General features: G+C 40.2%; 1 protein-coding gene across 3 annotated transcripts in view; it reads left to right on the top strand.

The window, feature by feature from the left end:
- Positions 1 to 270: 270 nt before the first annotated feature.
- LOC309605060 (olfactory receptor 51H1-like) overlaps positions 271 to 24,528 on the top strand; it is an 86,123-nt gene continuing 61,865 nt past the window's right edge. For all 3 annotated transcript variants that reach the window (XM_082340375.1, XM_082340374.1, XM_082340376.1), the window contains exon 1: positions 271 to 13,463. In XM_082340375.1, coding sequence (XP_082196501.1) covers positions 4,100 to 5,053 — 954 coding nt within the window. In that variant the 5' untranslated portion in view covers positions 271 to 4,099 and the 3' untranslated portion in view covers positions 5,054 to 13,463. The remainder of the gene's footprint in view (positions 13,464 to 24,528) is intronic.

Here is a 24,528-nt window from a genome sequence, read left to right as displayed (position 1 = left end):
ATGGCTATGTTGGGTCTTCGTTTCTGTGCGAGGGCTTTCACTAGTTGTGGCAAGTGGGGGCCATTCTTCATCGCTGTGCGCGGGCCTCTCACTATCGCGGCCTCTCTTGTTGCGGAGCACAGGCTCCAGACGCGCAGGCTCAGCAATTGTGGCTCACGGGCTCAGCCGCTCCGTGGCATGTGGGATCCTCCCAGACCAGGGCTCGAACCCGTGTTCCCTGCATTAGCAGGCAGATTCTCAACCACTGCGCCACCAGGGAAGTCCCAAATGGGATGTTCTTGAAGCCAGTCTCTTCTGCTTCCTCTTAATGGGGTCACTGCCAGGTTTCCTCATCTCTGAGGCTCTATTTCCTCATCTACGGAAAGGGGATGACGCCACTCACAGGCTTTGGAAAGAGGTGGACGTCATGAGATAAGGGGCGTGAAAATCCTAGGTGTCTCTGCTTATTGTTACATTTTAATAAATGCCTACGGTGTGCTAAACAGTTTATAGTCTTTCCCACGTTCACAACCACTCTGTGAAGTCAGTGTTATTGTTCTTTTTTTTTTTTTTTTTACATGATAAGGGCACAACTTTTTGGTGAACTCCTTGTCACCCTGCAGCATTAGAACGGGGGAGGAGGATGCAGCCTCCCTTTTATCACACACCGCCGAATTCTTGGGTGCAGGTGGGCTGTGCAAGGTAACTTGGCCATTGCATTCAGACGATGAGCCACAACCTGTGTGGAAAGGTTGGAAGAACTGGGAGTGATGGAAGCAGAGAGGCCTGGCTGGACTGGTTTGAAGGCCACTTCTCTTAGCATATGACTTCACTCTGGTCTCAAACCTCTGCATCTGCTTTAAAGGGAGATGGGGTTGGAGGGAGGGGACAGAAAAACTGGCCTTTAAATTATCCGGAGGACAAAGGATCTAATAACCACAAAGTGCCAGAATTGCTTTTTCTTATATGAAGCAGTTAAGCAAATAGCCTTTGTCTTTAGGCCAGCTTGGATTTAAATCCTGGATCTATCACCTAACATCATGACCTTGGGAAAGTTACTTAGCCTCTCTGAGACCCAATTTCTTCATCAGAAAATGAGAAAATATCCCACAGGGTCAGAGGATTAAGTAAGCATATGTGTAGAGAACATTTATAAAAGACAAATGTGTTGTTTTCTGACTCTTACTATTATTTAGTAAAAAAAGATAAACTTAGGACCCTGAAGAAGTGTCAGAAACCAAGGGACCTGGCAAAAAGGGGAAAAAATAGGGTAAGGCAAGGTGGATTTAACTCCAGCACAGTGATGCAGGGATCTCTAGGGACCACAAAGAAAGAGGATGTCCAAATGCTTGAGAAGGTCCAAATGCTTGAGAAGGCCGTTCTATTTTTCAGGTGGGATTGTGGGCACTTGGTTGTCATTTTACTCTGCTGTGGACAGAAGCTTTGTGCAAAACTATATGATGCCATATGGAATGACAGTCCGTGAAAACATTGCTCTCAGGTGGGCCTCAAGCTGCTATTTTTGTATGGGTTAAGTTGCATCTGGAGAAAAAGCCTTTCCATTTGGACTCTGGCCTATCAGATAATGTATGTCTTGCCTGACAGTTTAGGAAATGTTTCAGAGCTTTGTGATAGCACATGGCCTTGAGAATCAGGGCTGAGCTGAGATCGGGATCATTCACTTTGGCTTGCAGCAAGTTATTCAGCCTGAGACTCAGCTCCTTACTGTGAAGATGGTAGGGAACATCCTTACTCAGTGTCTGAACATAGTCAATAGATGATAGCAATTACTCTTACTATCATTGTGAATAATCATTATCAGAAACCAGTTGGTGGAATCGCACATGCTCATATTGGAACAAATAAGCACATTCCTTTAGGGGACTCCTGCTTTATGCGAGCTTTCATTGCTATATGCTGTTTCCTGGCACAGTTCTTGACACATAATGGAAAGTCAGTTTAGTAAGACGGTGATTGTAAAACATAAATCAAACCATCTATTCATTCCTTCAATAAATAGACATAAAGTTGAGTGGAGGGAGGCAGACAGAAAAGAGTATATATATAGATACTGCATGATATATACAGGCAAAATCAGGATAGTGGTTATCATTGAGAGGATGGAGTGACTGGAAGGGGTAACAAGGGAATTCTGGGAGGCTGACAATATTCTGTTTCTTGAACTGGGTGCTTGTTACACGGGTGTGCTCACTTTGAGGAAATTCATCAAGTTTTACATTTAGGAGAGGTAGGCTTTTCTATGTGTATTTTATATTTCAACAAAAAAGACATTTTAAGAATGATCAAATATGGTAAGTTTGATGAGTAGAATGATAGCTTATGAGTAGCATTTATAAGGCTTAGGGGAGAGGTGACTGTATAGGCTACAGATGTCAGATGAACAAGGTCCTTCCTCTTCTGGACCCAGTATAAAGATCTTGCTTAGACCTGATCCTGCAGCATCAGGGACCAGTGAGGATCATTAAACAAAGTTATGGTACGAGATATATTCCTGAAACAAATATGATCACTGTGTTTCCTCCCCAGGCTCATACTCATTTCAATGTCCATGCCTGCCTTTTCTTCAGTATTCTGATCATGATTCGAATGGAAATTTAGAAGATGAATCAGAATACAGAAAGACTGAAGAAAGTGGGATAGTTAGGAGGCTGTTATAATATCAGGGGAAGTGATGGTGATTTTGGCTAGATTATTTTCATTGGGATCTGAAAGGAGGGGATAGTTCAAAGTTGACTTGGGGAATGTATTACAGAGTGAAAAGAGATTCTAGTTTTGTTTTGTTTTTTTTCCTGGAGTTTTCATGGATAACAGGAAAGGGAGGAAGGCCCAACAGGTCTTAGAGGGTGAACTTGGGGGAAAGGGGAATTATAATTTGTGGTTCTGCTGGACGTCCAATTTACAATGTACACCAATGCACACCAATGTGAAGATACTTAATAGACAAATGGAGACCAACTTTCCCATTGCAGAGGAAAGAAGTTAGGGAGGCTTTGCAGCCCAAAAGTGTTATGTGAAGTAATGGGAATATATGAGCTTGCACACTACACTCTGGGCTCCTTGCTAAATGTTATTAACCCTGGGGTTCTGGAATCTCGTGATTCTCTGCCTGGCTCTGTAGGTGCTGTCCCTCAAGACCTGTCAGCCTCACCCTCCAGCCCCCAGCTCTGGAGAGCTTCAAAGCACTTGGTGCTGTCGTAACAGCTTTTATGATAAGAGGGATGAAGAAAAAAGATATTTAAGAGAAAAGTGCCTTCTAATTAAGCCCATGGCCATAGGACTGTCTCAAAGGCAAGGTCAGAAGAAAATGTACAAGTTTAAGCAGCCAGTGATGTGGAGGTGGGACTGGGTAAGAAGGAGTTTAACAAAAGTGAATTCATCTCAGTTCCCGTCTTGTTTACCAGATGTAGCTTCAGAGAACTCTTGAGTACTTCCTCTAGGCCAACCCACCTTCACGGGAGAGAAATTTGTCACTGTTGAGCACATTGGAAAGAACCTTTGTGTTCCAAAGGCTTTTCCAGAAAAGAAACACAGAAAATGTTGGTTCTTTAACAGCACCAGAGGAAAAAACAACCAGCCTCCCCAGAGGGTGGTTTTGAAAATACATCATTTGTTTGAATGTGTCTCTTTTGTTAACAGGTAGGTCACACTATGGAAAACCTGTCTCTAAGAATACATAGAAATGGAGTCTAAACTGCTTGTTCCTAACATCATACTAAATTTAAACAGAAAATTATTCTCTCTTCTTCATTATTTATTTTGAGAATACGGTCTGGAGATAGGGTTTTGGGTATAGCTTAAGTGAGAAAGGAGGTTGTTTAGGCCAAAGAGAGAATAGATACTGAGCGGCTAAAGCAATAAGCAGAGATTAGCTCATAAAATTTATTCAATATCACTTTATTCAAGGAGAAGATTAAATTATACAGAAAATGGAGGGAATGGAGCTCCTCAGAGGAATGAGTTTTCTCTCATGGCCTGAGAAAGGGTGATGGGGCAGCTCTTCCTTTCCAGCCCTTAGTACTTGGTAGGGACTTTATAAGTGATGATCAAATGAATGAATGCTTCTTACATATAGGGTGGACAGCTCCCTCCTGGAATCACTATGTTTTCCTGCAACACCAGCACTTCTGGTCATTCTACCTTCCTCCTCACTGGCTTCCCAGGTCTGGGAGCTTCTCATCATTGGGTTTCCATCCCCATCAACCTCATCTGTGTGGTTTCCGTCCTGGGTAAGCGTATCATCCTCTTCCTGATCCGCACAGATCCAGCCTTACACGAACCCATGTACATCTTCCTGTCCACGCTGGCAGCCTCTGATCTGGGCCTCTGTGCCTCCACCTTCCCCACCATGGTGCAGCTCTTCTGGCTGGGTGTTTGTGAGCTGCCCTTCAATCTTTGTGTGGCACAGCTGTTCTTCCTCCACGCCTTCACCTATGTGGAATCTGGTGTGCTGCTGGCCATGGCCTTTGATCGCTTTGTTGCCATCCGGGACCCTCTGCACTATGCCTCAGTTCTTACCCACTCAGCCATGGCCAAAGTGGGGCCTGCCATCCTGGTGAGGGCCGTCCTGCTCAATCTCCCAGGACCCATCCTCCTGCGGTGTCTGCTCTTTCCCCAGATCAGTGTACTCTCTCACTGTTACTGCCTGCACTGTGACCTTGTGGGTTTGGCCTGCTCGGAAACTCAGGTCAACAGCCTGGTGGGCCTGGTCTCCATCCTCCTCTCCTTGGGCTTTAACTCTTCCCTCGTCCTACTCTCCTATGCCCTGATCCTACGGACTGTCCTGAGCATTGCATCACCTGGGAAACGACTAAAGGCACTCAACACGTGTGTCTCACACCTCTGCATTGTTCTCATCTTTTACTTGCCCAAACTGGGGCTGTCTGAGTTGCACCGAGTAGAGAAGCACAGCTACCCTGCTCTGGCAGTGCTTACGGCCAACCTGTGCTTCTTGGTTCCGCCCTTCATGAACCCCATTGTCTACTGCACCAAGTCTAAGCAGATCCGTCAGGGCTTCCTAAAGCGCTTCCAGCAGAAAAGGGTTGATGTCTTGTAGAGCAGCTGAAGGACACAGTGGCACACAACCCCTGTGGGTCAACCTGGATCTTGGGGGAGGATTAGCGGTGGAGTTAACTTTTGAGGTTTCTGAATGTTTCAGATCTTACCACTGAGCCTTTTGTGGGGCAGCATCAGCTTCTATAATTACAGTTTTGGGGGAACTGAGCTCATTGGAAAGCATATAGAAGTATCATCTTGGTAATCCTCTTGTTGCCCTGATCAGAGTTGAACTATTTCATACTCATATATACTGTAACATCTCCTTGCCTAGGGGACTCACTGAGAGGATGTGTGTGCATATCTATTTGTGCAGGCACTTCTATCCTTTTCCCCACCGGAGTCTACCCCCGACCCATTCCATTTCAAACCTAAGGAAGAACTATATTTCTATTCTGTTACGTATAATAAGAATATTATGTGTAAGTAAGCTATATTCACCTTAATACTAGCCCTCTTCTCCCACGTTTAATATTAACCAGCGCATATACCAAGAAATAGAAAAGGGGAGTGGTTGGTGGGAAACACGTAGGATAATACTGTACCTGCTGAGTTCATTTAGCACCTATTTACACCTTAGGGAGTGGCAGTTTTCTCTTGGTTGTCTTCATGTGTGTCTCTGCTTTGAGCTAGAGAGAAAGTTTGGTGTTGCCAAGCCCAGGAAAGCTGCTCACCGTCCATTTAGATTTTCTTATGATTAAGTATTGATATTTGAAATTATGGTTAGGTCCACTTTCTGAGCCTGCATTAGAGCCCACATGAGGAAAAAGTCCACATTTGTTGCTAGATTCCATCGTTTTTTTAAGAAAGCATTTCACCTAGACATTACAAAATGTCTATCTCTAAAACTGCCAACCCTATCAGGTATGATTAGTAAAGATTTAAATATTAATTTTCACATTCTGATGTCACTACTTAGTAACTGCATGATGGGTGAGCCGTTCCCATGCATGAGACAATGAAAAGAATTCCTTCAGCATTAACAGCTCCTATTTTTCAGGTCTTTATTATTTTTTTTTCTTCCTTCCTGAGGGAAGTTCTTTTTATTGATTCATTTTTTAAAAAAAGCCAGTTTATTGAGGTATGATTGGCATATTAAAAGCTGTGCATATTTAGTGTGTACAACTTGATGGGTTTGGCGATAAGAGGTCTACTGTATAGCATAGTCCCTGTTGTTAACAATACTGTATTGTATCTTAAAAATTTTCTAAGAGGGTAGATCTTGTGTTCCTATCAAATAAAAAAATAATAATAAATAAAAAAGGCAAGAGGAAACTTTTGGAGATGATGGATATGTTTATGGCATAGATTGGGGTGATAGTTTCACAGAGCCCTTAATTTTATTGGTGTCATCTACTTGATATTTTTGAGATGTGAACCCTATCATTCTGACTGAACACTTATATCACAGGAGGCTGGGTAGGTTTGCAGCAATGTGCACTTTAGCCATTTGCCTTTATTTATTTATTAAATTGAAATATAGTTGATTTACAATGTTGTGTTTGTTTCTGGTGTACAGCAAAGTGATTCAGTTATACACACACACACATACATATTCTATTTCATATTCTTTTCCATTAAAGTTTATCACAAGATATTGAATATAGTTCCATGTTCTATATAGTAGGACTTTTAAAAAAAATCTATTTTATATATAGTAGTTTGTATCTGCTAATCCCAAACTCCTAATTTATCCCTCCTCCCATTCACCTTTGGTAACCATAAGCTTGTTTGCTATGTCTGTGAGTCTGTTTCTGTTTTGTAAATAAGTTCATTTGTATCATATTTTTAGGTTACACATATAAGTGATATCATATGATATTTATCTTTGTTTGAATTACTTCACTTAGTATGATAATTTCTAGGTCCATTCATATTGCTGCAAATGACATTATTTCATTCCTTTAAATGGCTGAATAGTATTCCATTGTGTGTGTGTGTGTGTGTGTGTGTGTGTGTGTGTGTGTGTGTATCTGTATATTACATCTTTATTCATTCATCTGTCAATGGACATTTAGGTTGATTCTATATCTTGGCTATTGTAAATAGTGCTACTATGAGCATAGGGGTACGTATACCTTTTTGAATTATACTTTTGTCTGGGTATATGCCCAGGAGTGGGATTGCTGGATCATATCGCAAATTTTTAGATTTTTAAGGAATGTTTGTACCATTCCCCATAGTGGTTATACCAATTTACATTCCCACCAACAGTGTAGGAGGGTTCCTTTTTCTCTACATCCTCTCCAGCATAAAACATTTGTAGACTTTTTGGTGATGGCCATTCTGACTGGTGTGAGGTGACACCTCATTGTAGTTTTGATTTCATTTCTCTAATAATTAGCTATGTTGAGCATTTTTTCATGTGCCTATTATTGGCCACACATATTCTTTGGAGAGATGTCTGTTTATGTCTTCTGCCCATTTTTTTGATTGGGTTGTTTGGGGTTTTTTTGATATTGAGCTGTATGAGCTATTTGTTTATTTTGGAAATTAAGCCATTTTTCATCACATTGTTTGCATATACCTTCTCCCATTCCATAGACTGTCTTTCTGTTTTCTTTATGGTTTCCTTTGCTGTGCAAAAGCTCATAAATTTGATTAGGTTTCATTTGTTTATTTTTACTTTTATTTCTATTGCCTTGGGAGACTGACCGAAGAAAACATTGCTACAATTTATTTCAGAGAAAGTTTTGCCTATATTCTCTTCTAGGAGTTTTATGGTGTCATGTCTTATATTTAAGTCTTTAAGCCATTTTGAGTTTATTTTTGTGTATGGTGTGAGTTAGTGTTCTGAACTGCATTGATTTGCATGTAGCTGTCCAGCTTTCCCAACACCACTTGCAGAAGAGACTATCTTTTCTCCACTGTATATTCTTGCTCCTTTGTTGAAGATTAATTGACCATAGGTGTGTTGGCTCTCTGTTCTGTTCCATTGATCCATATGTCTATTTTTGTGCCAGTACCACACTGTTTTGTTTACTGTTGCTTTGTGGTATTGTCTGAAGTCTGAGAGGGTTATGCCTCCAGCTTTGTTCTTTTCCCTCAGGATTGCTTTGGTAAGTCTGGGTCTTTTATGGTTTCACATAAATTTTAGGATTATTTGCTCTAGTTTGGTGAAAAATGTCATGGGTAATTTGATGGGGATCACATTAAATCTATAGATTGCTTTGGGTAGTATGGCCATTTTAACAATATTAATTCTTCCAATCCAAGAACATGGGATATCTTTCCATTTAAAAAATCACCTTCAATTTCTTTTATCAATGTTTTTTAGTTCCTAGCATACAAATCTTTAACCTCCTTGGTCAGGTTTATTCCTACATATTTTTTTTTTGGTGTGATTGTAAAAGGGATTTTTTTTACTTTCCCTTTTTGATATTTCATTGTTAGTGTAAAGAAATGTGACAGATTTCTGTTTGTTAATCTTGCATCCTGCTACCTTGCTGAATTTGTTTGTCAGTTCTAGTAGTTTTTGTGTGGAGTCTTCAGGGTTTTCTATATATAGTACCATGTCATCTGCATATAATGACAACTTCACCTCTTCCCTTCCAGTTTGGATCCCTTTTACTTCTTTTCCTTGTCTGATTGATGTGGCTAGGTCTTCCAGTACTATGTTGAATAACAGTGGTGAGAGTGGGCATCCTTGTCTTGTTCCAGATTTTAGAAGGAAGGCTTTCAGTATTTCACCATTGAGTATTATGTTGGTGGTGGATTTGTTATAAGTAGCTTTTGTTATGCTGCAGTATATTCCTTCTATACCCACTTTGGTGAGAGTTTTTATCACGAATGGATGTTAAATTTTATGAAATGCTTTTTCTGTATCTAATTGAGATGATCATGTGGTTTTTGTCTTTTCTTTTGTTGGTGTGGTATGTATCCCATTGATTGATTTGCATATGTTGAACCATCCTTGTCACCCTGGGATGAATCCAACTTGGTTGTGGTGTATGATCCTTTTTATGTGTTGTTGGACTCAGTTTGCTAATATTTTATTGAGAATTTTTGCATCTATATTCATCAAAGATATTGGCCTTTTTTTTTGGTAGTGTCTTTGTTTGGTTTTGGTCATGGTGGCTTCATAGAATGACTTTGGGAGTGTTCTCTCCTCTTCAATCTTTTGGAAGAGTTTGAGCAGGATCGGTTTAAGTTCTTCTTTGTATATTTGGTAGAATTCCCCAGTGAAACCATCCAGTCTTAGGCTTTTGTTTGCAGGGAATTTTTTTTTCCTTCTAAAATTACAGATTCAATTTTACCTCTAGCAATTGGTCTGTTCAAATTATCTGTTTCTTCTTGATTCAGTTTTGGTGGGCTACATGTTTCTAGAAACTTGTCCATTTCTTCTAGGTTGTCAGGTTTGTTGGCATATAATTTTTCATGGTGTTCTCTTTTAATTTTTTGTAGTTCTGTGGTAGTGGTTGTTATTTCTCCTCTTTCATTTCTTATTTTGTTTATTTGGGTCCTCTGTCTTTTCTTCTTGGTGAGCCTGGCCAGAGGTTTGTTGATCTTTATCCTTTCAAGAAACCAGCTCTTGGTTTGATTACTTTTTTCTATTTTTTGGTCTAAAATCTTTGTCTTTATTTATTTTCATTTTTAAAAAAACTTTATTGAAGTATAGTTGATTTACAATGTTGCATTAATTTCTTCTTTACAGTAAAGTGGCTCAGTTATACACACACATATATATGTATGTATACACATACATATATACATACATATATATATGTGTGTGTATATATATATTCTTTTTCATATTCTTTTCCATTATGGTTCGTCAGAGAATATTGACTATAGTTCCCTGTGCTATACAGTATGACCTTGTTGTTTATCCATCCTGTATATAACAGTTTGCCTCTGATAATCCCAAACTCCCATTCCTTCCCTCCCCTCCCCCCCACCTCCCTCGGCAACCACAAGTCTGTTCTCTATATCTGTGAATCTTTTTTTGTTTCATAGACGTGTTGATTTGTATTGTATTTTAGATTCCACATATAAGTGATATCATATGATATTTGTCTTTCTCTTTCTGACTTACTTCACTTAGTATGATAAGCTCTAGGTCCATCCATGTTGCTGCAAATGGCATTATTTCATTCTTTTTGATGGCTGAGTAATATTCCATTGTATATATACCACATCATCTTTATCCATTCATCCATTGATGGACATTTAGATTGTTTCCATATCTTGGCTATTGTAAATAGTGCTACTATGAACATAGGGGTAAATGTGCCTTTTCGAATTATACTTTTCTCTGGGTATATGTCCAGGAGTGGGATTGCTGGGTCATTGGCAACACTATTTTTAGTTTTTTGAGGAACCTCCACACTGTTTTCCATAGTGGCTGCACCAATTTACATTCCTGCCAACAGTGTAAGAGGGTTCCCTTTTCTCCAAACCCTCTCCACCATTTGTTATTTGTAGACTTTTTGATGATGGCCATTCTGACTGGTGTGAGGTGGTACCTCACTGTAGTTTTGATTTGCATTTCTCTAATAATTAGTGATGATGAGCATCTTTTCATGTACCTATTGACCATCTGTATGTCTTCTTTGGAGAAACGTCTATTTAGGTCTTCTGCCCATTTTGTTGTTTGGGTTGTTTGTTTTGTTGTTGTTGAGTTATAAGAGCTGTTTGTATATTTTGGAAATTAAGCCCTTGTCAGAGGCATTGTTTGAAAATATTTTCTCCCATTCCATAGGTTGTCTTTTCATTTTGTTTATGGTTTCCTTTGCTGTGCAAATCTTGTAAGTTTGATTAGGTCCCATTTGTTTATTTTTGCTTTTATTTCTCTTGCCTTGGGGGACTGACCTAAGAAAACATTGGTATGATTTATGTCAGAGAATATTTTGCCTATGTTCTCTCCTAGGAGTTTATGCTGGCATACCTTATGTTTAAATCTTTAAGGCAGTTTGAGTTTATTTTTGTATACGATGTGAGGATGTGTTCTAAATTCACTGATTTACATGCAGCTGTCCAACTTTCCCAGCACCACTTACTGAAGAGACTGTCTTTTTCCCATTTTATATTCTTGCCTCCTTTATCAAAGATTTATTTTTAAACATATTTACTGGAGTATAATTGCTTTACAATGGTGTGTTAGTTTCTGCTGTATAACAAAGTGAATCAGCTATACATATACATACATCCCCATATCTCCTCCCTCTCGCATCTCCCTCCCACCCTCCCTATCCCACCCCTTTAGGTGGACACAAAGCACTGAGCTGATCTCCCTGTGCTATGCAGCTGCTTCCCACTAGCTATCTATTTTACATTTGGTAGTGTATATATGTCCATGCCACTCTCTCACTTCGTCCCAGCTTACCCTTCCCCCTCCCCATGTCCTCAAGTCCATTGTCTATGTCTGTGTCTTTATTCCTGTCCTGCCCCTAGGTTCTTCAGAACCATTTTTTTTTTTTTTAGATTCCATATATGTGTTAGCATATGGTATTTATTTTTCTCTTTCTGACTTACTTCACTCTGTATGACAGTCTCTAGGTCCATCTATCTCACTACAAACAACTCAGTTTCTTTTTATGGCTGAGTAATATTCCATTGTATATATGTGCTACATCTTCTTTTTCCATCCATCTGTCAATGGACACTTATGTTGCTTCCATGTCCTGGCTATTGTAAATAATGCTGCAGTGAACATTGTGGTACATGACTCTTTTTGAATTATGGTTTTCTCAGGGTATATGCCCAGGAGTGGGATTGCTGGGTTGTATGGTAATTCCATTTTTAGTTTTTTAAGGAACCTCCATACTGTTCTCCATAGTGGCTGTATCAATTTACATTCCCACCAACAGTGCAAGAGAGTTCCCTTTTCTCCACACCCTTTCCAGCATTTACTGTGTGTAGACATTTTGATGATGGCCATTCTGACTGGTGTGAGGTGATACCTCATCGTGGTTTTGATTTGCATTTCTCTAATGATTAGTGTTGTTGAGCATCCTTTCATGTGTTTCTTGCCAATCAGTATATCTTCTTTGGAGAAATGTCTATTTAGGTCTTCTGCCCATTTTTGGATTGGGTTGTTTGCTTTTTTGATATTGAGCTGCATGAGCTGCTTGTGTATTTTGGGGATTAATCCTTTGTCAGTTGCTTCATTTGCAAATATTTTCACCCATTCTGAGGGTTGTCTTTTTGTCTTGCTTATGGTTTCCTTTGTTGTGCAAAAGCTTTTACGTTTCATTAGGTCCTATTTGTTTATTTTTGGTTTTTTTTCCCTTTCTCTAGGAGGTGGGTTAAAAAGGATCGTGCTGTGATTTATGTCATAGAGTGTTCTGCCTATGTTTTTCTCTAAGAGTTTGATAGTGTCTGGCCTTACATTTAGGTCTTTAATCCATTTTGAGTTTATTTTTGTGTATGGTGTTAGGGAGTGTTCTAATTTCATTCTTTTACATGTAGCTGTCCAGTTTTCCCAGGACCACTTATTGAAGAGGTTGCCTTTTCTCCATTGTATACTCTTGCCTCCTTTATCAAAGATAAGGTGACCATATGTGCATGGGTTTATATCTGGGCTTTCTGTCTTGTTCCACTGATCTATATTTCTGTTTTTGTGCCAGTACCATACTGTCTTGATTATTGTAACTTTGTAGTATAGTCTAAAGTCTGGGAGCCTGACTCCTCCAGCTCCATTTTTCTTTCTCAAGATTGCTTTGGCTATTCAGGGTCTTTTGTGTTTCCATACAAATTGTGAAGTTTTTTGTTCTAGTTCTGTGAAAAATGCCAGTGGTAGTTTGATAGGGATTGCATTGAATCTGTAGATTGCTTTGAGTAGTAGAGTCATTTTCATAATGTTGATTTTTCCAATCCAAGAACATGGTATATCTCTCCATCTGTTTGTATCGTCTTTAATTTCTTTCATTAGTGTCTTATAGTTTACTGCATATAGGTCTTTTGTCTCCTTAGGTAGGTTTATTCCTAGGTATTTTATTCATTTTGTTGCAATGGTAAATGGGAGTGTTTCCTTAATTTCTCTTTCAGATTTTTCATCATTAGTGTATAGGAATGCAAGAGATTTCTGTGCATTAATTTTGTATCATGCAACTTTACCAAATTCATTGATTAACTCTAGTAGTTTTCTGGTGACATGTTTAGGATTCTCTATGTATAGTATCATGTCATCTGCAAACAGTGACAGCTTTACTTCTTCTTTTTCAATTTGGATTCCTTTTATTTCTTTTTATTCTCTGATTGCTGTGGCTAACACTTCCAAAACGATGTTGCATAATAGTGGTGAGAGTGGGCATCCTTTTCTTGTTCCTGATCTTAGTGGAAATGGTTTCAGTTTTTCACCATTGAGAACGATGTTGGCTATGGGTTTGTCATATATGGCCATTATTATGTTGAGGTAAGTTCCCTCTATGCCTACTTTCTGGAGGGTTTTTTTTTTTTATCATAAATGGGTGTTGAATTTTGTCTACAGCCTTTTCTGTAGAGATGATCGTATGGTTTTTCTCCTTCACTTTGTTAATATAGTGTATCACATTGATTGATTTGCATATATTGAAGAATCCTTGCATTCATGGGATTATCCCCACTTGATCATGGTGTATGATCCTTTTACTGTGCTGTTGGATTCTGTTTGCTAGTATTTTGTTGAGGATTTTTGCATCTATGTTCATCAGTGATATTGGACTGTAGTTTTCTTTTTTTGTGACATCTTTGTCTGGTTTTGGTATCAGGCTGATGGTGGCCTCATAGAATGAGTTTGGGAGTGTTCCTCCCTCTGCTATATTTTGGAAGAGTTTGAGAAGGATAGGTGTTAGCTCTTCTCTAAATGTTGATAGAATTCGCCTGTGAAGCTCTCTGGTCCTGGGCTTTTGTTTGTTGGAAGATTTTTAATCACAATTTCAATTTCAGTGTTTGTGATTGGTCTGATTATATTTTTATTTTTTCCTGGTTCAGTCTTGGAAGGTTGTGCTTTTCTAAGAATTTGTCCATTTCTTCCAGGTTGTAAATTTTATTGGCATAGAGTTGCTTCTAATAATCTCTCATGATCCTTTGTATTTCTACAGTATCAGTTGTTACTTCTCCTGTTTCATTTCTAATTCTATTGATTTGAGTCTTCTCTGTTTTTTCTTGATGAGTCTGGCTAATGGTTTACCAATTTTGTTTATCTTCTCAAAGAACCACCTTCTAGTTTTATTGATCTTTGCTATTGTTTCCTTCATTTCTTTTTCATTTATTTCTTATCTGATCTTTATTATTTCTTTCCTTTTGCTAACTTTGGGGTTTTTTTTGTTCTTCTTTCTCTACTGCTTTAGGTGTAAGGTTAGGTTGTTTATTTGAGATGTTTCTTGTTTCTTGAGGTAGAATTGTATTGCTATAAACTTCCCTCTTAGAACTGCTTTTGCTGCATCCCATAGGCTTTGGGTCATCGTGTTTTCATTGCCATTTGTTTCTAGGTATTTTTTGATATCCTCTTCGATTTCTTCAGTGATCTCTTGGTTATTTAGTCGCATATTGTTTAGCCTCCATGTGTTTGTATTTTTTATAGTTTTTTTTTCCTGTCATTGATATCTAGTCTCATAGCATTGTGGTCAGAAAATCTACTTGATATGATTTCAATTTTCTTAAATTTACCAAGGCTTGATTTGTGACCCAAGATGTGATCTATCCTGGAGAATGTTCCATGAGCACTTGAGAAGAAAGTGTATTCTGTTGTTTTTGGATGGAATGTCATTTAAATATCAATTAAATCTGTCTGGTCTGTTGTGTCATTTAAAGCTTGTGTTTCCTTATTTTCGTTATGGATGAACTGTCCATTGGTGAAACTGGGGTGTTAAAGTCCCCTACTATGATTGTGTTACTGTCGATTTCCCCTTTTATTGCTGTTAGTGTTTGCCTTATGTATTGAGGTTCTCCTATGTTGGGTGCACATATATTCATAATTGTTATATCTTCTTCTTGGATTGGTCCCTTGATCATTATGTAGTGTCCCACTTTGTCTCTTGTAATAGTCTTTGTTTTAAAGTCTATTTTGTGTGATATGAGAATTGCTACTCCAGCTTTCTTTTGATTTCCATTTGCATGGAATATCTTTTTCCATCCCCTCACTTTCAGTCTGTATGTGTCCCTAGGTCTGAAGTGGGTCTCTTGTAGACAGCATATATTCAGGTCTTGTAATTGTATTCATTCAGCCAGTCTATGTCTTTTGGTTGGAGCATTTAATCCATTTACATTTAAGGTAATTATCAATATGTATGCTCCTATTCCCATTTTCTTAATTGTTTTGGGTTTGTTATTGTAGGTGTTTTCCTTTTCTTGTGTTTCTTGCCTAGAGAATTTCCTTTGGCATTTGTTGTAAAGCTGGTTTGGTGGTGCTGAATTCTCTTAACTTTTCTTGTCTGTAAATATTTTAATTTCTCTGTCGAATCTGAGTGATATCCTTGTTGATTAGAGTAATCTTGGCTGTAGGTTTTTCTCCTTCATCACTTTAAATATGTCCTGCCACTCCCTTCTGGCTTGCAGAGTTTCTGCTGACAGATCAGCTGTTAACCTTATGGGGATTCCCTTGTATGTTATTTGTTGCTTTTCCCTTGCTGCTTTTAATATTTTTTCTTTGTAATTAATTTTTGATAGTTTGATGAATATGTGTCTTGGCGTGTTTCTCCTTGGATTTTTCCTGTATGGGACTCTCTGTGCTTCCTGGACTTGATTAACTATTCTCTTTCCCATATTAGGGATGTTTTCAACTATAATCTCTTCAAATATTTTCTCAAACCCTTTCTTTTTCTCTTCTTCTTTTGGGAACCCTATAATTTGAATATTGGTGTGTTTAATGTCCCAGAGGTCTCTGAGACTGTCCTCAATTCCTTTCATTCTTTTTTCTTTATTCTGCTCTGTGGTAGTTATTTCCCGTATTTTATCTTCCTGGTCACTTATCCATTGTTCTGCTTCAGTTATTCTGCTATTGTTTCCTTCTAGGGAATTTTTAATTTCATTTTTTTGTGTTGTTCATCATTGTTTGTTTGCTCTTTTTTTCTTCTAGGTCCTTGTTAAATGTTTCTTGTATTTTCTCCATTCTATTTACAAGATTTGGATCATCTTTACTGTTATTACTCTGAATTGTTTTTCAGGTTACTGCCCATTTCCTCTTTATTTGTTTGGTCTGGTGGGTTTTTACCTTGCTCCTTCATCTGCTGCATATTTCTCTGTCTTCTCATTTTGCTTAACCTACTGTTTTGGGGGTCTCCTTTTTGCAGGCTGCAGGTTCGTTGTTCCCATTGTTTTTCGTGTCTGCCCCCAGTGGATGAGGTTGGTTCAGTCTTGTGTAGGCTTCCTGGTGGAGGGGACTGGTGCCTGTGTTCTGGTGGGTGGGGCTGGATCTTGTCTTTCTGGTGGGCAGGGTTGCATCTGATGGTGTTTTTTGGGGTATCTGTGAACTTATTATGATTTTAGGCAGCTTCTCTGCTAATGGGTGGGGTTGTGTTCTCGTCTTGCTAGTTGTTCAGCATGGGACATTCAGCAATGGAGCTTGCTGGCCGTTGGGTGGAGCTGGGTCTTAGTGTTGAGACAGAGATCTCTGGGAGAGCTCTCACTGATTGATATTACTTGGGGCCTGGATGTCTCTGGTGGTCCAGTGTCCTGAACTCAGCTCTCCCACCTCAGAGGCTCAGGTCTGACACCAGGCTGGAGCACCAAGACCCTGTTAGCCACACAGCTCAGAAGAAAAGGGAGAAAAATGAAAAATAAATTAAAGAAAGAATATAAAATAATTAAAATAAAAAATGAGAAATTATTGAATAAAAAAAAAGTATTAAAAAAACAGAAGAGAGCAAGGAGACCAATAAACAAATCCACCAATGATAACAAGCACTACTAACTATACTAAGATAAACATAAAAATCAGAAACAAGTCAGTCACATACAGCAAACCCCAAGTCTACAGTTGCTCCCAAGGTCCACCACCTCAATTTTGGGCTGATTTTTTGTCTATTCAGGTATTCCACAGATGCAGCATACCTCAAGTTGATTGTGGGGATTTAATCTGCTGCTCCTGAGGCTGCTTGGAGAAATTTCCCTTTCTCTTCTTTGTTCGCACAGCTCCTGGTGTTCAGTTTTGGTTTTGACCTCACATCTGCGTGTAGGTTGTCCTCAGGCTTCTGTTCCCGCCTAGACAGGATGGGGTTAAAGCAGCGGCTGGTTAGGGGGCTCTGCCTCACTCATGCCAGGGGGAGGGAGGGGTACGGTAGTTATAATTGGAATGTGGGGCGAGCCTGCGGTGGCAGAGGCCAGCGTGATATTGCAACATCTTGAGGCACGCCATGTGTTCTCCCGGGGAAGTTGTCCCTGGATCATGGGACCCTGGCAGTGTCGTGCTGCACAGGCTCCTGGGGGGGAGTGTGGATAGTGACCTGTGCTTGCACACAGGTTTCTTGGTGGCTGCAGCAGCAGCCTTAGGGTTTCATGCCCATCTCTGGTGTCTGAGCTGATAGCCATGGCTCATGCCTGTCTCTGGAGCTTGTTTAGGTGGTCCTCTGCCTTCTGTGGGCAGACAGGGAAGGAATCCGCTCTCCTCATGCACCCTGAAACAATGGTCTCTTGCCTCTTAGGCAGGTCCAGAGTTTTTCCCGGACCCCTCCTGGCTAGCTGTGGTGCACTAGCCCCTTTCAGGCTGTGTTCATGCAGCCAACCCCAGTCCTCTCCCTGGGATCTGACCTCCAAAGCCCAAGCCTCAGCTCACAGCCCCCACCCACCCTGGCGGGTGAGCAGCCAAGCCTCTTAGGCTGGTGAATGCTGGTCAGCACTGATCCTCTGTGTGGGAATCTCTTCGCTTTGCCCTCTGCACCCCTGTTGCTGTGCCCTCCTCTGTGGCTCCGAAGCTCCCCACCGCCCACCCACTGTCTCCGCCAGTGAAGGGGCTTCCTAGCGTGTGGAAACCTTTTCTCTTTCACAGCTCCCTCCCAGTGGTGCAGGTCCCTTCCCTATTCTTTTTTTTTTTTTTTTTTTTTGAGATCATAACTACTCCATGAGGAAGATACTATTATCTTATCAGGTTTTACAGTTTTACAGGTTAGAAAAATGGTGTCTAGAGAAGTTAAATAGCTTGTACAAAGCTGAAATTCAAACCAGGCACATTGTTAAGAAACTAATTAAGGACTCCCCTGGCGGTCCAGTGGTTAAGACTGTGCTCCCAGTACAGGGGACGTGGGTTCGATCCTGGTGGGGGAACTAAGATATCACATGTTGTGCCGCAAAAAAAAAAAAAAAGAAAGAAAGAAAGAAAAAAGAACCCGTCCCTATTCTTTTGTCTCTGTTTTTCCTTTTTTCTTTTGCCCTACCCAGGTACGTGGGGGAGTTTCTTGCCTTTTGGGAAGTCTGAAGTCTTCTGCCAGTGTTCAGTAGGTGTTCTCTGGAGTTGTTCCACATGTAGATGTATTTTTGATGTATTTGTGGGGAAGAAGGTGATCTCCATGTCTTACTCCTCTGCCATCTTGAAGGTCCCCCCTCTTCTTGAGTGTTTAAAGACTTTATTTGAAATTGTTTTCTCATCCAATTTTTCTCTTAGTGTTAGGACTTCTGATAGTTAAAACAAAAAATTTATAAAGATATAAATGTGAATCTTTCCATTTGGAATGTCTTGATTTAAGGCACTTTTGAAAATTTAGTCAAACTTTCTAGCTTTCTTGGAAGAAACATATGTCTAAATCCTCACCTACCCTAAGACCTAACATATTCACCCATATTGCTATACCAAGAATTAAAGTTACTTTCATGTTTAAATTCTGAATTCATCTGGAGTTCATTTTTGTATATGGAGTGAGGTTGGGATCTAATGATCTTCCATGTGGATAGTGATTTTTTCCAGCTACACTAATTGAACAGGGCTTCCTTTCAATAAGTTCTTACTGAGTTAAGATAAAGGTGGAATGCTGTTTGCAAAGAGATGATTGTCCTGTTTACTGTGATCTTCTGGTCTGTGAGACTGTACCTGTACCTAGGGGTCTGTGGCATAGGTCTTAGACATATATAATTGAAAAGGCAAGACTCCAATGGGATATCAATGCAGGGATCTCTGTGTAAGGTGGAATGTAACTCATTTTAGCCTCATCCTTTCATTCTTTCTTATCCTCAAACATTCACATCCCTGCAGGGATGAGGAGTCCAAGAGGCTGCATAGTTGTAGGACCTCACAATGGGACTGAAGATGGAAGACTGCTCTATTTCCTGTCCCCTGTACTTCTACAAAGCTAAGCCAATTTTATGCCAAATTAAAGCCTATTGTGTCTTATGCACATAATCCAAACACATGACCACTGTTGCTAGTGAGCTGTCTGTTCTAATAATTCTCCTTCTGATGGACTCTAATTCAGTGAGGTCTTTTTTTCTTAAACAGTTGTTTTTCAGACATATTTGTTCTGTTCTGTGAGTTCACCTCCCCTGGAGACATTGGCTACTGTAGGACAATGAGCATGTGCTGCGAAATCCCCAGCATCAATGAAAGGGTGTGTGAGGTCCTTGGATGAAGAGCCCAAGGCACCAAATACAGATAGTAAATCTTCCCCCTCCCCACGAAACAAAATAAAAAACCGATGTCCACTAGGGAGAAGCAGATTTGGGAATAGAAATGTCCTTGGGTAATGTGTCAGTCCTGAGAGCTTTAGAAGGTTGGGGACACTATTATCTGAGGTTAGTTGTGAACCAAAGTGGGCAAAGACCATTCTATGTGCTATGAATGTTCTAATATCAAAGCTATAGTTTGGGGCTGAGAAAGTCCCTTTAGGTAATAGCTATTAAATCAGTAAGAGACATTTTCTAAGAGTGGGCTCAAAAAAAAAAAAAAGAGTGGGCTCAGTAGAGATGAGGATAGGGTAACCTAAGGGAACAGATGGAGAAAGGGACCTCCACATAGGAAGAAAGTCCAAACAACTCAGATTGGTAGTCAACACCACTAAAAATTCAGCCCAGTGAGATGCTGAGGTACCTCCAGGAGTATTTTAGTCTGCTTCCTTTAAAAACCCAGAGCTATTTAGAAGTTTTGTCCTCACAAGGGCCAAGCAGTTGGTAATCTATCCTTTATACTCTTTTCCCATCTGTTCTGAGTACAACAGTTGGGAGGGAGAGGGAGGGACAAATTAGAATGAAAACTTAAGTGGTAAGTCAATAGTCACAACCAAACACTTAAAAATAAGCTGCTACAGGGCAAAACTGACATTGCAGCCCAGTTTCCTCAATCTGCTAGGATACAGCAGTCTCAGGTTATTCTTGTACCAGTATGTCCCTTCGAACCAGGCATCATGAATTGTGAGAAAGCCTGTTAACTTCAAGCCAGCTCTGCCTTCAGGCTACACCTTGAACTCAGTGCTTGACGACACTTCTGACACGAGGTCCTTCAGATTTATCTACACTAGAACGATCCTCATGTATTCTGTTCCAGGGTTAGGAAAAGAGAACATCGCTAAGCTATGTATTGAGGGTTGTGACAGTTACATGGCTTTCATTCTCAAAGGTCTGAGAGCAGTCTTTGAAAAGAGATCTCATAAGGGGCTTGTTGAAAGAGATAACCAATAAACAACCTATAATAGGAAAGACTTTCTTGAGCCAAACTGAGGACTGTAGCCCAGGAGACAGCCTCTCAGCTTCGAGAAGCTGCTCAGTTGATGCATGTTTCCGCATAGTCTTATGTTCCTTGTTCTGATAAGGTATCAACATGACAGGGGGATATTCCTTCAAAGTTTCAAAAGAGACAGACTGAGTATCTATACAGTGAGACAGCAGGACCCTTGTGTCTGGGAAGGGAACCTTATCTTTGAAGGAGTGTTAACATGAACACCATAGGAAGGGAGTTATTTATCCTTATCTTTGAAATGGACGTTTTTTACCTTAATGGTTAAAAAGCATGTGCTGTGTGTTTAATAGGCCATGAATAAGGCTGTCTTAGTTCACACAGTATTCAAGCTGAACCATGTATAAGCCAAAAAGACTTTCCCATACCTCAATATGTGAACATTTTCTCCATCAGGTTTATAGTCATAGAGGTATTAGCTTTCCCCACAGGACTGCCTTGTGAACACAAGTTGAAGATTTTTCAGTGGGAGTTACCATAGTTGCATTAGAATGGGCCGTCTGAGGAGCAGGTGGCAACATTAAATTAGATGTGTCAGAGGTATACAGAGGGGAAAGGCTCATGAAGGAAATGCTCATGAAATAAGACAAAGAGGAATTCTGAGGCTGGAAGAGCCATGAAATCACAATGCAAATCTGATCTGGGAGGGAGGGAGGAAGGAAAGAAGAGAAGGAAGGTCTTAGACTTTAGTGTATCTCTAAGACCACTTTGGCAAAGCTGAAGGTACGTCTTGAGTCAATGGAACTCATGAAGAAATTAGTATTGCACTGCAATAGACTTATCTTATTAGTGCTGTGCTCACCCATTGGTTGGAAACAACCCATAACTAGGGCTTAGGCAATACCATAAACTCCGTAGCAAAATGACTGAGGCTATCAGTCAAATATGCTCCCTGCAGTCAGATCTGAAAAGAATATTGGTTATGGCCACCACAATGCATTCTTGCATTGCAGAGGTCTCCTTCGGATTTTAGGAGCAGTTCCTCCATAGTTCCCATGAGCCTGTCTTGCTAAGGGCAAAATTGAAAGGAGGGAAGGATGAGCTCTACAGCCCCAGTTTCTGAAATTCCTCGTAGAGCCACAACTGTTACTCATCCTCTCCTTCTATTTGGAATTCCCTTCACCCTCAGCTCTCAACCCCATAAATCTAGGTGGCTTACCTGTGGAGTGACCCAAACCTTCATTTCTGAGGGGGTTGAAACCTTAATAATCGTACTCTTCAAGATGGTTGCATTTGTACACCCATGGTTACAATGAAGCAAGGGAATACCATTAATCACCCCAGTGGATCACCTGAGTTCTCCACTATTTACAAATTCTTCCCTGCATTTATTGTATAAGAGCAGCCCTGTCTCCTCAGTTCAGGGTCTACTACTCCTGTCAGTATGTTAACTCTTCTTCTCACCTGTTTGTTCCTGGGCATAGGGGTCCGGAGGAGCCTGATGGTAGTTGTAACTTGTAGCTCAACTGGACCCTTGCTCTGTCCCTTGGCAAGAGTGAACCCCCTTTCAGGACCAGGACTTCCAATCCTGCAAGACTAACATTTGCAGGGAAAGGAAGCAGAAATCCACTAGTGGATCATTGGGAATGAGAGATGGAATATTCCTCCCTCTACCCCTTTGATCCTGGCCTCCTGTATTCTTCCTGTTGGGGAGCTAGCACCATATAGAGATCTGGTTTAGTTCATAGACTGCATCCTAAAGGACAGCACTCCACTTCTGTGAACTGCTGCCTTCTGAACTGCTTTTTAGCTGTGTTTTAGAAGATGGCTCGGGCATTCTGTGAGGCCAACTGCTTCTGGTTGGTGAGGAAATGTAATACTACCAGTGGGTCCTATGGTCATGAGCCCTATCTTTCCCTGAATAATGTCTTTTCTTTGAGTACTATGTCATGTGGGATGTCCTGTCTATAAATCCGGCATTCAGGAAGCCCTTAAAGAGAAGTGCTGGCCAAGGCTCTGTGAGCAAGAAAGGCAAATCTACACCAAGAACAAGTATGTATCATTGGCAGTGCAAACCACCGTATTTCCTAGGATGCAAGAGACCCAGAGTGGTTGACTTGCCACCAAGTGGCCTCCTTGAAGAATAATCTTATTGTATCTGGGTTTCAGCATTGATGTCTCTTGCTGACAGGCATTCAAAGGCAGCAGTCAACCTTGGTCATTGGGCATCTATATGGCTGGGCCCACACATATTCTTTGCTGCTACTGTTGCTAGTGCATCACAAGCAGTGATGCTTGTACCATAGTCTGGACCTGAAACAGTCTAGTCTTGCTTTGGGCCCACTCAAGGCTATACTTCCATATCTTTTGTATATGGACTAAAGCAAGATTCCTAAGTGAGGAATACATTCTCTTCAGAATCCAATGTGGTATGCATTGTGCTTTCTTTCTGGTAGAAGATGAAAGATGACGATCTTTTACCTTGATAATGTTTCTTTACCATTGGACCCCTAACATTCACTTAAGTTCTAGGTTCCTGAATATTCTTAGGATCTGTCTCCTACCCTCTGGAGCATATGTGTCTTACTAAGGCCTCTATTGTACTAAACACCTCTAGCTCATTTTGCCCAGTCAACATGATGCCATTGGTGGATCAAGGTGGTGGTCCACGGGATGCCCAGTCATCTCTTAGAACTATATTATGGCACATGAAAAAAAGAGTTAACATGACCCTGAGGCAAACCATGTATGAAAACTATTGCCCATCCCCTGTTAATGGAAACAGCTTCTGATCTTTTATAACTAGAGTGGAAAACAACACACTTGCCAAATTCTATACCATGCACCTGGGAAGCATTTTTTGCTCTCTTGGTTGAGAGAAGTGTTGGAGGCTATTTTGCCTTCCCCACTCTTTGGCTCTTACTTCACAGGCCAGGAACACAGGTAGTTACTTCAACTACCAAGAATAGTCATTCTAATTATGCATTAAGTGACTGAGCACTGGCTTTGTCCAGGACTCCATTTACTAACTGGCCTCTGCTACCTAGAGTAGAGCCCCAGCTCTAACCGAGGGGACCATAACCATGCTTTTGATTTCTGAGTAACAATGTCAACTCAAACTCTGTTTGTTAACCTTCAATGTCTTGGTATTCCCCTCTTCTTTAGTATAAAATTGCCTATGTATCCAGTATCTTTAAGGAAGATATCAGGAAATCTTCAGGATATATAATATACTTTTTTTGTTGTTCTTTTTGTAATTCTTCCACTTAGGGATCAGGTACCTCTTTAGGTAATGAGTCCAGGACCTGAACATTGGCATAGGTCTGGGAAATGAGCAAGAGACTGACTTTACTGGAGTGAACATCCTCAGCTTTCTAACACTCCATTCTTGCCTTGTTCTTTTTTTAAAAGTTTTTAATTTTTAATTTAAAAAAAATTTTAAATTTAATTTTATTTATATTTTTGTACAGCAGGTTCTTATTAGTCATCAATTTTATACAGATCAGTGTATACATGTCAATCCCAATCGCCCAATTCATCACACCTCCCCACCCCCACCCCCCTGCCGCTTTCCCCCCTTGGTGTCCATACCTTTGTTCTCTACATCTGTGTCTCAATTTCTGCCCTGCAAACCGGTTCATCTGTACCATTTTTCTAGGTTCCACATATATGCGTTAATATACGATATTTGTTTTTCTCTTTCTGACTTACTTCACTCTGTGTGACAGTCGCTAGATCCATCCACGTCTCAACAAATGACTCAATTTCGTTCCTTTTTATGGCTGAGTAATATTCCATTGTATATATGGACCACATCTTCTTTATCCATTCGTCTGTCGATGGGCCTTTAGGTTGCTTCCATGACCTGACTATTGTAAATAGTGCTGCAATGAACATTGGGGTGCATATGTCTTTTTGAATTATGATTTTCTCTGGGTATATGCCCAGTAGTGGGATTG

The sequence above is a fragment of the Balaenoptera borealis genome (assembly GCF_965194805.1).
Source record: "Balaenoptera borealis genome assembly, chromosome: 11".
Lineage (NCBI taxonomy): Eukaryota > Metazoa > Chordata > Mammalia > Artiodactyla > Balaenopteridae > Balaenoptera > Balaenoptera borealis.
Note: the sequence above shows the minus strand (reverse complement) of the source record. Positions and strands in the feature narration are given on the sequence as shown.